We start from the raw sequence: 12,907 nt of genomic DNA on the forward strand, positions 1-12,907 counted from the left end.
ATTATTTTAATAATAATATTTAGTATTATTATTATTATTATTTACGTTTACATTTGTAGCACGTGGAATGTAATTGCTTCCGCCATAGGTTCAGTTATTCTTTCACATTAAAAGCTAATTTTGAGCTTTTTCAAATGCCTCCAAATCCAAATCCAAGTAAACGTTTCTAACGTGCAAGCATCTAACCCATGATTGATTCTCTCCACACACCTTTTATATTATTATTATTATTATTATTATTATTATTATTATTATTATTATTATAAAATTTAGGTGTAACTATTAAATTTAAACTCTCAATTTAATTAAAGCATTAAATAAATTATACCAATTGAACCAATCCTCATTGACTATTTAACATATTATTATTATTATTAATATATAAAAATTTTATTTAAAATAATCAAACTTATGAACATTTTTTATATTATTTTATGTATTTTTTGACTTAGCTCTCAATTATAATATTTTTTTTTTATGATCTCATGTAATCATAGTGAATATAAATTTATAAATTTTTATTAATTATAAGAATATTCTAAAATATTTTTACGTATTCTCATACAATTTTAAATACAAGAACATGAGATGTATTATCAAAGTCAATCTAATAATTGTCATTCATATACACACATGCACATTGCTAATTTATTATTTTGTCCAATTATATCACTTATTTATCGTATGAATTTATACATTATAAATATGTCTTTGTGATTGGTGTGAAATATATATATACTTTTATTTTACCAATTTTATTGTTATTTTTTAATTAAAATTAGAATTATTTTATTATGAATTTTAAATTTATTAATAATTTTAATATTTAAATTTATTATGAAAATTAAATAAAATTTATTATAAATTATTTATATTTATCCCAAATTCGATTATCATTATCTAAATATTAATCAAACTCTATTAGCTCTGTAAATTTTAATTAATAAATAATAGAAAAAATATTTTTTTATTAATAATTTATTTTTAAACTTAATGATTTTATAAAATTATTTAAATTATATTTATTTAAAATATATTATTCAAAATATATACAAATATTAATAAATATATTTTATATCTAATTAATTATTTATACAAATAAAAATTAATTATTTATACAAATAAAATTAAGTAACTAGTATTTAATATATAAAATTTAAATTCGATATATATATATATATTATATTTTAAATAAATTTATTTTACAATCAATTATATATTACTTAAATTTATCTTAATAAAATTAATCATTAAATACTAGAAAATATCTTACTCATTTTTAACGATTAAGATTGTAAAATTTTGAGAAAGAGCCTCAAAATATATATATATATATATATATATATATATATATATATATATATATATATATAAAGCCAACTACCATAAGCCCATTCTAAAAATTACAAAGAAAGCAAAGCAACTTGCTAAAAGAGCAACTTCCTTTAAAGGACCAAAATAACCCCATCATTTTAAAAGAACGTTACAAAATTGGATGTCCAACAAAGGAATTTCAACTCAAACATATTAATTTAAGGAAATTTTACAATTTAATTTCTAGGTTTTATCCTATATTATATTTTAATTCATAGATTTTAAAAAATTAATTATTTAATTTATATTTTTATATTATATTACACTTTAATTTTTAAATTTTTAAAAATAAATTATTTAACCTCTTTAATTTTAATATACAGAATAATTTAGCTCATATAATTTTAATATTTACATTAACTTCATTCATTAATAGAAAAATTAAATTATTTTATATACTAAAATTACAGGAACCAAAGTATAATATATTACAAAATCTATGGTTTAAATAATTTATTTTTTAAAATTTACAAATTAAAGTGTAATATAATATAAAAATTAAGAATAAAATAATTAATTTTTCAAAATTTAAAAATTAAAATATAGTATAAAGTAAAATTTAGAAACCAAATTATAAATTTTCTTGATTAAATTGCACTATCAATGGCGCTGTGCAAATTGAAGTTATTTTTAAAATACTTAAATAGACAATTTTATAATATAATTATTAATTGAAAGAAATTAAAAATTACGTGTATGATATTTTTTTGCCTTAAAAGTTAATTATTTGGTAAATAAGTGCATATTCTGTCATGATGTTGATTGAAATTTAATTATTGGGTCAAGCCATGAGCAAGTATTTTCTTCATGTATATATATTTTATGTGAATAAACTACATTTTATTAATAAATTACATAAAATATAATATTCAAAAGTTAATTCATAATATCATATGTGTTCACTAAAAAAAATTATTGTAATAATCCATTATGCTGAATGTGGCTAGAGATGATAAAAATTTAGAATTCGCCCGTTTCACCTCAAATCCAAATAATTTTTTTTAATCTTGTTTTGATCTCGATTTATACGGAATAGAAATGAGAAGATCTTTTTCCTACTTTAAAATTCTATAACTCACCTCGCGTAGTAATATATTATTATTTTTTATTAAAAAATAATTTATTTTTATATATTTATATATATTTAAATATTACATTTTAACAAAATATATAGATATATTATTAAAATAATGAGTAAAGCTTGTATTTTTAATTATATTTTATTTTTTAATAAATATTTTTATATTATATATTAATAAATTACAATAAAAAGTAAAAAAAAAAAAAAAATCTTAGCGGGAAACTCGTCTCGCTCCATGCTCTTGTGAGACGAGAACGGGAGGAGCGATCCTGCATCGAAATCTTCTCGTTGCCATTCCTAAATATGATATGAAATGACCATTCATTCATGGGTCTAAATTGCAAGGTCCAACAAAGTCCAGCCCTTCAATGGCTGGACCCAATCAACTTCCTAACCTAATGAACGTGTGACTAACCCGAAGAAGAAAGTTTGGGTAGATTGCTTCAGAGTCCATTTCTTCTTCATGCTTCTTTTTCAGCATTGTTTGGGGATCTAAGTTTTTGGGTTAGGGATTTCTTTTCAATTTGTAGCGTTTATTATGAAAAATGTATGATTAGATCTTCTAAACCTGATTAGGCATAGCTATTAACTTTAACAGCTGAAATTGATGGTAGGGTAGAATTAATTCGGTCTACATAGGTCGGGGTGAAATTATTAAAAAAATAAGGTAAATTATAAAAATTAAGAAATGTTAGAAATTTTTTTATCCATTTTCCCAATAAATAATTTTTATCTATTACTTTAAAGAATATTTTGTTCGATTTATAAGAGAAAAAAATTACTTAAGTCAGAAATCAGAAGTTAAATATTTTACTGATGATTTATATATTTATTTTAAAATTACTATTTAATAAAGTAAAAGATTATATTATCTTAATAATTTTTAAAAATATTCACATTGTCCTCATTATAACATCTGTAACACTTAATTACATATTCTTTTGATAATTTTAATGAATTAAATTACTTTTAAGCATTTTTTAATTAAATAATTAAATTATTTAAAAATTATCTTGGTATAAATAAATTCTATAAAATTTTATAAAATTTATTTATAAATTTAAAATTTTAGTATTTGGTTTAAATGAAAATTCATTTGAAATTCTTAATAATCAATTTTATAAAAATCAAATTCCATCAAAATTGATAAAATTTGTACATGAATTTCAAATTTAAATCGTATATATTTTAAGTAACAAAATTATCTTTTTATTATATTTTATTTTATTTATTTTAAACGTAAAATTTATTTCATTTAAAATAAATACTAAACAAAAAAAATTATTTTTAAATGAATTCTATCATGAAATTCATTCTATAAAATTGAATTAAATAGGATTTAAAATAATTTTATTAAACAATTAAATTATTTATTTTTAATTTTACTCATAAATTAAAAAATATATAAAATGTATTTTAAATTGAAAGTTTAAAAGTGAGTAATGGCTTGAGAATTGACAAAGAGAAGCAAAATATTCCACTTCTATCAACTCCGGGTCAATCACGCAGTTGTGGAATTTTTGGATAGCTGGTGCAGCTCTATCGATCTAGACACAACATTTTATTGACCAGAAAATGTCAAATGCAAGATTAGCTTGGCTTCTTGCAGAGAATTTAGAGGAGAATCTCTGAGTCTCATATAAAACAAACACTTTGTGTTCAAAATCAATGAAAATAAAGAGGATTAAGAGATTTTTCATTAAGGAAAATGGATATGGAAATGGAATTCCAAATCATTTCCAGAGAAACTATTAAGCCTTCTTCTCCAACTCCAAACCACCTTAGAACTCACAAGCTTTCCATCATTGATCAGCTAGCCATTCAGTGCTATGTCCCTGTCCTCCTTTTTTACCCTTCCAATGGCCAAGATTCTAGCCAACGATCAAGTCTTCTTAAGAAATCCTTGTCGCAGATATTAACCCACTTCTATCCTTTTGCTGGAAGAGAGGTGAACAGTTCTTGGATTGATTGCAATGATGAGGGAGCAAGTTTTGTTGAAGCAAATGTAGCTGCTGACTTGTCTATGCTCCTCAAGCAACCTCAATTTGAACTGTTGCAGCAACTATTGCCCTGCAAGCCAAATGAGAATTCAGTTCCATTTCGTGCCAGGGAAATTCTAGCTGTTCAAGTGAACTATTTTATTTGTGGTGGGATGACTATTGGTGTCTGCATTAAGCATTTGATTGCTGATGCATCGACAGTAGCATCTTTCATTGAACGCTGGGGTGCTGTTGCTTGTTTTGCTGATACTGATGTTAATGGTGTGATCTTGGATCGCACTAGTCTGTTTCCTCCTATTGATAAAACAGAAGGCTTATCATGGGGTGATAGTTCAGATGAAGAATTCTTACCTGAAATTGTGATGAAGAGGCTTGTGTTTAATGGTTCAAAGATTGCTGCTCTAAGAGAAAGAGTTGGCAATGGACTGTATCTAGATCGACCATCGCGTTTTGAGGCTGTATCTGCACTAATTTGGGGTGCTTCCATAGCTGCAACTAGAGAAACTGATGAAACTGTTGATTATCATGTGGCAATGAGTGTTGTGGATCTGCGAAAGAAATTGAATCCACCTTTGCCACAGCAATGTATAGGAAATATCTGCCAAGTCACAACAGCAAAATGCTCAATGGAGAAATCAACAGACTATAATGAATTAGCACAAAAAATTCGTGAGTCGATAAGAAAGGTAGACGATGAGAGTGTGAGGAAGTTCCATGAAGATGGAAAATGGTTGGATTTTGTGAAAAAGTTAGGGGAAGAGTATGGGAAGAAGTCTAAGGTCAGGATGTTCAAATTTAGCAGTTGGTGTAGATTTCCATTTTATGAAGCTGACTTCGGTTGGGGAAAGCCCATTTGGGTAAGTACTGCAATGGAGCAGGAAAATGGTGCCATTTTCTTGGATTCTAGTGATGGCCAGGGAATTGAGGCATGGGTGGCACTGCCTAAGGAAGACATGACCCAACTTGAACAAAACCCAGATATTCTTGAATTTGCTTCTTTCAGTTGAAGAACATGAACTCTCATTTAAAGTTAGATAATTGCAAATAAGGGTCTTCATTGCCCTAGCCACTTTTCTTAAAATGCCTCTAGCATTTTAGAGCAGTCTTGTGTCATTCAATTCTGTTTATGGTTCTTTCCTTTGTATGCTATTCCTCTTTACCAATGAAAATCCTTCATTTCCAGTTTAAGAAACCTCAGCTGGGGCTTACCACTTTCAGACAGACTATAAAAAAGCATTAAATTCTTGTTAAATCAAAATAACTCGTGTCTTGTCCAGCAAAGGAAACCCAACTGATTCAAAAGCAACAAATAAAGATTTTGAAATTGTTTGATACCTCTATAAAATTAATCCAGCACATGAATGTAATTAACACAACAGTGCAATTCATTAAGTTCAAGGTAATTATAATATACATGAGAGAGAGAGAATGATGGATGTTCTGTTGAAAGTGATAAAAAAACACAAAAATGACCAATAACTCGGGCAATCAAAGAATCTTTTGAAATTTTTCCTTTATGCTTTTGCCTTTTATCCCTCTTTTTATCTTATGGGGTGACATTGATCAGAGATGCGCTTTGGGGGCAGCTTCCGCAAGATGAAGAGCACCAGAGAAGATGGTAAAAGCTCCACCATCTGCATATATTTACAAGGAAAAAAGGAAAAACAAGGAGATGAAAGAATAGAAATGATCAAAATCTACAAGGACAAAAGTCTTGAGCTCAGAATCATTTATTTGTTCAAAATGGAAAGTTTCTCCCAATAATTCTTGAATTTGATGTTAATCCAACAGGGCATTTTCCAAGAAAATCCTACTGGAAGTGTCCTATTAGTTGTCTCACAAATAGATGCATCTCTGCAGAACCTTGATGATACTAGTTCTTTTTTCTTTTTTAAATTAAGAAACATATCAGCTGCAAGCTGCAGCCTGAAATTATGAAAAATACTATTTTTTGAGACAAAAAGGTCAAGGAATCATGTTTCTTCCCTATGCAAGAACAAGATACCTGAAGATGGAGCAAGTGAGATAACCCAAATAATAGTTATAACAGTTGAACATTTGCCATTAGAGCTTGTTGTGATGATCATTAGTCTAACTTGATGTCATTTTATACATTTATCTTGAATCTTGGTGTTCAGGTTGATATGAGCATTGTCAAAAGTACAAGTTTAAGCAAACAGGAATTTCTGCTGCCACTTCTTGTTTATTTTGGTACAGGCAAGGAAGTAAAAAATGCACACACTAAGACTCCACTTACTTTAGGGGGCTGAAAGTTACCATGTAATAGATAAGATTGAGAAGGGGATGATAGAGGACATCAAGATCAGCTTTCTTGTCAAATGCTGAGATGGCAACCTAAAGCATTTACATACACATAAAATGTCTTCATCAAAGATGCAAGACTTTGAAGGTAAACTTCCAATCAAATGAAACTCACCATGAAACATCTAATCAAAAAACAAGTACAGCAAATTCCTGTCACACAACCAACCTGGCATGAAAAAAGTTGGTCATTTAGATCTTTACTGCCAAAGATCAATAGAAGTATCAGAGAATTGACTATCCTAACCCTTCAAGTAGAAAACAAGTGTTAACAGAAAGTCCAGTTTAAAGCAGTTGAGGAAGAAAAACAAGCTGTCAATTTTTTCTAAAGAGAATTACTGATAAAACCAGTAGGTATTACGGGATTTGAGGTAAGAAACAAATTCTCAAATTGACGAGAAACTAATTCTCAATTTATTTGCTTAAATTTAATAATCAATAGTCATAATAAAAATCTATAAATACGTAGAGATCCTAAAATATATTTATAGAGTTTGGTAACCCTGATTACATTAGGATTAAGAACCCTAATTCCAACTCTAATTAGGAATCACAAATCAAATAGAACTTTTAAATAAAATAAACTACTGTTTCCTATATATATATTTTTTGCTAAAATAAGTAGTCCTAAAATCTCTAAGATTTCCTACATCAATTGCCTTCAGAAAAATAAAAACAAATATCAGAAGTACAAGAGCATAATTCTGACTGACTACAGTTACATCACAAAGCAAATAGACACCTCCAGTACAAACCTCATAAAGCTTCTTTTGACGACCTCTAGATTCAATGGGGAATCGCCTTAGCATGACAAACAACCTAAAAAGCAGAAAACAAATCTAGTAAGCATATGCATCACCTTATGGAATATTGAAACTTCTTTAGTTTTGACATCAACTGTTACCTCCCACCATATACCAAGAATCCCACAGCAGTACAAAACGAAATAACTACATAATAAGTCAAAGTATTAGATCAACAAACAGCCTTATAAATATATGATTGAACAAATTGCTAGAAATTTATTGAATTCATGATAACATCACTAAAAATTACACGTCTATATGCAAGCCTCTAGGATCTAGAGTTCAAATTGCATCACTATTTTAGATCACAAAGATCATAAGGGGAAAAAGAGGAAGAAGGACATAATCATTTTTATCACTGATGAAGAAACTGACCTGAAAAGAAGGAATTTGCCAGTTCCTCCCCAGCAGGACTTCCACTAAATCTTATGTATAGCCAGATGCATGCCTGTCATCATGACTGAATGTTTAAGAATCTATCATGGACTTATGGAGAGCAACTCAAAAAATAAAGTTACATAGGGTCAAGATATGACTAACAACAAATTACGAAATTGTTTCTTACCTGTGTGAAGTATACAAATCCATTGATAATATAATAAGCAGGCCTGAGGATATCAATGGGAAGGCTTCTTGCCTAAAGCAATGACATGAGAAAATAGCAAAATTAGTTGGAGCAGCGTAGCAACTAAAATGAAATTCACAGTGTAAAAATAGCTGGTATACCTGGTGATATATCTCAGCCCAAAACAGAATTAGTAATGTATATGTCGAAAAGAATAGAAGACTGGGAAGATCCAAAAGCACAATTGCAAGGGCCTACATAAAGATGATGTTTTATCAAGAGCAGACAGCAAATCATCAAAGAAATCATGTTATTACCACAGATTCATAAATGCTTTCATTTCAATAAAGTAGTATATCCACCAAAGAAGGCTTTAGAGAAACTGAAAAGAAGAGGAAAAAGGAAAAATTCTGCTACAAAGACATGCTGATAATTTAATAGCTATATGTTTCTCTGTTTTATCAGATCCATTATCTAACTACCTTGCCAACCTCCTCTGTATGACACTTAGGTTTCACAAAGTATTTATCAATAACAATAACAATAATAATAATAATAATAATAATAATAATAATAATAATAATAATAATAATAATTCATCTTTTACCTGGAATTTGTGATACAAAAGTTAAGAAATCTTCTTTTATTTTTCGACTGAGTGATTAACTAATAAGCCATATAGAAAAATTAATGAATAAATTCATTTTCAAAACCCAGATATAGCTGTCTTATGATATCATCTATTAACTAATTGTAATTTTGTCTCCTCATGATGGTGGGATGATGAAGATGGAAATAGTAATTTTGTACAAGGAGAGGAAGTTATATAATTTTATACTTGAGCTCAAAACACCAGTAAGTCTAAATGAGAAACTTACCTTTGGTCTAATAAGAAACACGTCCTTATATAGAACAAAAAGGATAGCCCTCACTGTCAAAAACAGTTTGATTTCAGCAAGTTTACACAGCTGATTAAGACAAACTTTGACAAATAATAAATAGCCCTTACGTCCATTCACAACAAAATTCATCAAGTGGAAAACCTTTTGCGTTGTCCATCCATATTCTGATAGTCTCCATTGGATACGAAAAAGTTGTACCTGCAAATCACACAACATTCATGCTACTGAAGAAACAAGAATGCTAAGTTCTTTTCTGCACCATGCAGCATAGTGAGCATAAATAGGGAGCAAAAGAAGAAGAAGAAGAAGAAGAAGAAGAAGATATTTCAGACCTCATTTATGTAAATATGATAACAAGATAGCAATATCATTTAAAGACAAGTGACAAACCAAAACCTAAGTGGCCACTTGAAGCCTCAATACGTGGAGGTAATTGGACAATGCAATAGGGTGGTAAGTCAGATGTGCCTGTGTTGCTAGAAACTTTGTCTTCCTAACATGCATTACTCTTAACACTATGTGCTTATTACTCTTAGCTCAGGGTTTGAGAGGGGAACAAAAATGGGAAGTGGATATCATAAACTTGTACCCTATTTACAAGAAGATTGTGATTGTAATTGTAACTAAATAACAACTTCTACTATATGATACAATAAAAAATATCCGACTACTTAGATTGGTGCCATATGTGTTATAAAGAGTCGTACTGCATACAACCATTCAAATACCCTGCAGGGGATAGTCGATTAAACACAATACGGGCTGCATGTACTTATTTATATATTAGTCATTGCAAAGCCCATGACATGTTAAAAAGAGCCCTGATACAACCAATCGGATACTCCCTATGCACTACCTGGTAATCGTGTGAGCCCTTCTGACCTTAGAAGTCGACCACTACTACCCGATGACCCCCTGACCAACCTAGTTTACCTGCTAAATGAACTTGGTTTCAAGTCTTTGGGATTCCTATTCAATATATAGTAACATTTAAGCTAAGAGCATATGCTACTATGGTGACTCAAGCACTCGTCCTACCGTTGTCTACAAGTCAGCTTCACCTTTCACCTACCCTAGCATACCTATACCCACATACTATACATCACCACCATTCCAAGTGTGTCAAAGCCATCATTACCTCAAGTATGAAATACTCTAACTCTAAGCAGAGATTTAGTTGAATGAGACAGTCTCACTTGGCATAAACTTTCATGTGTTTACTCATTATTGGTCCTATCATAGTATATATAAACATTTATTATCTCAGGTAAAACATTCTTACTACCCCTTCTCATTTATTCTTATTGCCCTTAACTTTCTATCCTGCACTAACTTAAGCATCGGAGTGCTGAGTGGGAGAATCTCCTTGACTCTCTAACCTCTGTTGTCTTGCAAGAGATGTGGTCGGATCTCTCTTCAGTCATATTGAAACCACTCGGAAGTAGTCGCAGCCCTCCTAATATCTCACCAAGATACCCCAGAGTACTAATCGTATAGATAACCTTACCACCCGTATTTCAGTATTCTCATAAGTTATATCCTATCCAATGGTCATTCATCCAGATATCGACGGTATCATGAGTTATCACCATATTTTCATTTCTTTCAGCTTCCTTTCTACCAAAATAAGAGGTTATTCACCTCCTCGATTTTTCTCTTTTTCTATCTGCTGCTTCCCTTTCTTCTTATAGTTTGCTTCCAAATATAGAGTAAAAGACCTTGCACTATATTTTGCAATAATGGCTTTCACAGTTACTGGCCTGGAAGGTATTGATGAGCAAGAAGCAAACGCTGCCATCCAAAAAAGATCTGGATTCTACCAATAAAATAATGTTAGTGAAACTCCCTACATTCACTCACTTTTTTTTTGGTGTGTTTGAGACTGCACACCAAAAGAAAAGAAGAACTGAACATTTAGAAGGTCTTAATAATCTAAGAAGAGTTTAAATTATCCTCATGATTGATCACTAAGTTGAGTATTTTTCCCAAATGCATAAGCTTACAGTTTGTCCCAAAAAAAGGAAAAAAAGGACTCAAAATTATTAGGGTCCTCAACACATGGATAAAAATTGATACACTCTCAACAAACAATGAACACAAGAGCTGGCAATATAACCTGAAATCATCCCAAAACAACCTGAATACCGTATAGGAATTGAAGAAAAGTATCAACCAGTGTATGAAGCAAAAGGGAAGAGAATGATATATAATAAGAAAAGGAGCATTCTTTAATATACAGGTAGCTTCAATTTACACACATTTTGATAGAAATACACGTCTGCCTCATGTGCCATGAAAAGATCAAGTATGATTAAGTACAATTCAGTTATGTGATCATGTTTCCTTTTGGTTGTTTCCTTTTGGCATGGAGTTTCTAATGTAGGAAACAGATAATCCTTCTTGCAAATTGTCAACTGGTAGTTAAAGAAAACAAAAGTGATTAGATAAAAATTTCCTTTCCACTCTAGACTAAACAAAAGCAAATGAATATTGATTGAGCACCAATGTATAATTTCATATGGTTGAGCTTGGCTTCCTTGCAGCTAAAAGTTTGAGTTTAGCTCAATTAAGAGGCCAGTGCATGCAAATCTCTCAAGCAAAACACCAAGACGAGCTCAAGCCATGTACCTTGTCTAACAACTTTTATATGATTAATGGTGATACCAACTATACCATGGAAACAAAGTTAATCAAGAATAAAAGACAGGAATATTTTGGAATTACTTGTCATACTAGATCCAATAAAACTGTTGCCAAAAGGCAGGTAGTGCCTAACTATAAAGATGATTATTTCAACTGTTTCCAAGCTAAATTCATGCATACCATTCAAATTGAAAAATAAAATATGCTAGCCTTTTTAAGCACTCTTTTCTTGCATTACAGCTAGCCAGGTTAGTGTTCTTTAAAAGGAATAAAAAAAATAAAATTGAGCTAAGAGAGGGTAGGCCTTAGAAAGGACTTCTTTCCAGTAAAGAATTATGTAAATAGTGAAACATGCCCATTCGTTAAAAGACCTAAAACCCGTAAATGGTTTTCACTTTCGGAGGCATCTGTCTCACAACATTATATCTTCCATGAATTGAAACTTATAGGTAATGGCAGTTTTCCTCTAATTAAGAATACATCCTCAATAAATATAGATATTTGGAGAATAAAAAAAAGGACCTTGTCAAACATGAAACGAAGTTCCCTTTATCTTTTATGACAAAAATTATACTCATCAACAATAAAGGACAAAAAAAAAAAAAAAAAAAAGAGGGAAAGAAAAAAAAATACCAGGGCAATAATGGAGATCAAGGCATAAGATGCAGACAAGAAATAGAAAATGCCTCTTTGCCATTCTTCTGAGTCATCGATCTCATCCCACCAATGGACTCCATTTCCACTGTAATAATCCCATCTCTCTCCAATCTCAAAAATTTTAGCTCTCAAACTCCATTCCATTGATCACTAATTGCTCTGTGTTCAAGAACAAGAAAGAAAAGAATCAGAAAGAAGTAGGTTATGTTGCAGAAAGAGTGATGGGGTTATTGGGTATGGCCATCTGAAGAGAAGAGAAGTGAAACACGTAGAAGACACGCGCTAATGAATAAGAGAAGAGAAGAACAAGGACTTGGTGTTGTTGTTGGTGGAGTGGCATATTCGTTAATTGCGGAACGGACATGCTTACCTTAGCTCAATCTTTGCTGTGAGCTTTGGTTGCAAGGAGATTACCATGTTGCCATTTGCAAATTCTTGCCTTCAGTCTTTTTTTTCCCTCCCTTTTCTGTCCTTTTCCTTTCCCCCAAACAACCTTTTTAGACACCCCTTTTGCCTTGCGCGGGGCTTTGTTTATATATATATATATATATATATAT

At 30.2% G+C, this 12,907-nt stretch overlaps 2 protein-coding genes across 3 annotated transcripts; one reads left to right on the forward strand and one right to left on the reverse strand.

Moving 5' to 3' along the window:
• Positions 1–4,049: 4,049 nt before the first annotated feature.
• On the forward strand, positions 4,050–5,647 carry LOC110650338 (stemmadenine O-acetyltransferase-like). The gene has a single exon (XM_058134795.1). It carries the CDS (start codon positions 4,164–4,166, stop codon positions 5,460–5,462), a length of 1,299 nt encoding a protein of 432 aa, XP_057990778.1. The 5' UTR covers positions 4,050–4,163; the 3' UTR covers positions 5,463–5,647.
• A 175-nt stretch (positions 5,648–5,822) lies between these two features.
• Positions 5,823–12,891, reverse strand: LOC110650336 (tobamovirus multiplication protein 1). Of its 2 annotated transcripts, none has more exons than XM_021805278.2 (12): positions 12,721–12,891; positions 12,327–12,509; positions 9,158–9,248; positions 9,027–9,079; positions 8,310–8,402; positions 8,149–8,220; positions 7,959–8,031; positions 7,682–7,727; positions 7,533–7,596; positions 6,893–6,946; positions 6,733–6,810; positions 5,823–6,089 (listed from the first exon to the last, which is right to left on the reverse strand). In XM_021805278.2, exons 2-12 carry the CDS (start codon positions 12,492–12,494, stop codon positions 5,997–5,999), a joined length of 885 nt encoding a protein of 294 aa, XP_021660970.2. In that variant the 5' UTR covers positions 12,495–12,509; positions 12,721–12,891; the 3' UTR covers positions 5,823–5,996. The 2 variants fall into 2 exon arrangements, with proteins under 2 accessions (XP_021660970.2, XP_021660969.2); XM_021805277.2 differs by having other exon boundaries at positions 6,713–6,810.
• Positions 12,892–12,907: the final 16 nt, after the last annotated feature.

Source organism: Hevea brasiliensis, chromosome 14 (assembly GCF_030052815.1).
Source record: "Hevea brasiliensis isolate MT/VB/25A 57/8 chromosome 14, ASM3005281v1, whole genome shotgun sequence".
Taxonomy (NCBI): Eukaryota; Viridiplantae; Streptophyta; class Magnoliopsida; order Malpighiales; family Euphorbiaceae; genus Hevea; species Hevea brasiliensis.

Coding starts and splice junctions, on each gene's coding strand:
- LOC110650338 (XM_058134795.1), top strand. CDS start 4,164: ATGGATATGGAAATGGAATTCCAAATCATTTCCAGAGAAACTATTAAG.
- LOC110650336 (XM_021805277.2), bottom strand. CDS start 12,494: ATGGAATGGAGTTTGAGAGCTAAAATTTTTGAGATTGGAGAGAGATGG. Junction 8,032..8,148: donor GATTTGTATACTTCACACAG/GTAAGAAACAAT, acceptor TCATGATGACAG/GCATGCATCTGGCTATACAT. Junction 7,597..7,681: donor TTCTTGGTATATGGTGGGAG/GTAACAGTTGAT, acceptor TCTGCTTTTTAG/GTTGTTTGTCATGCTAAGGC.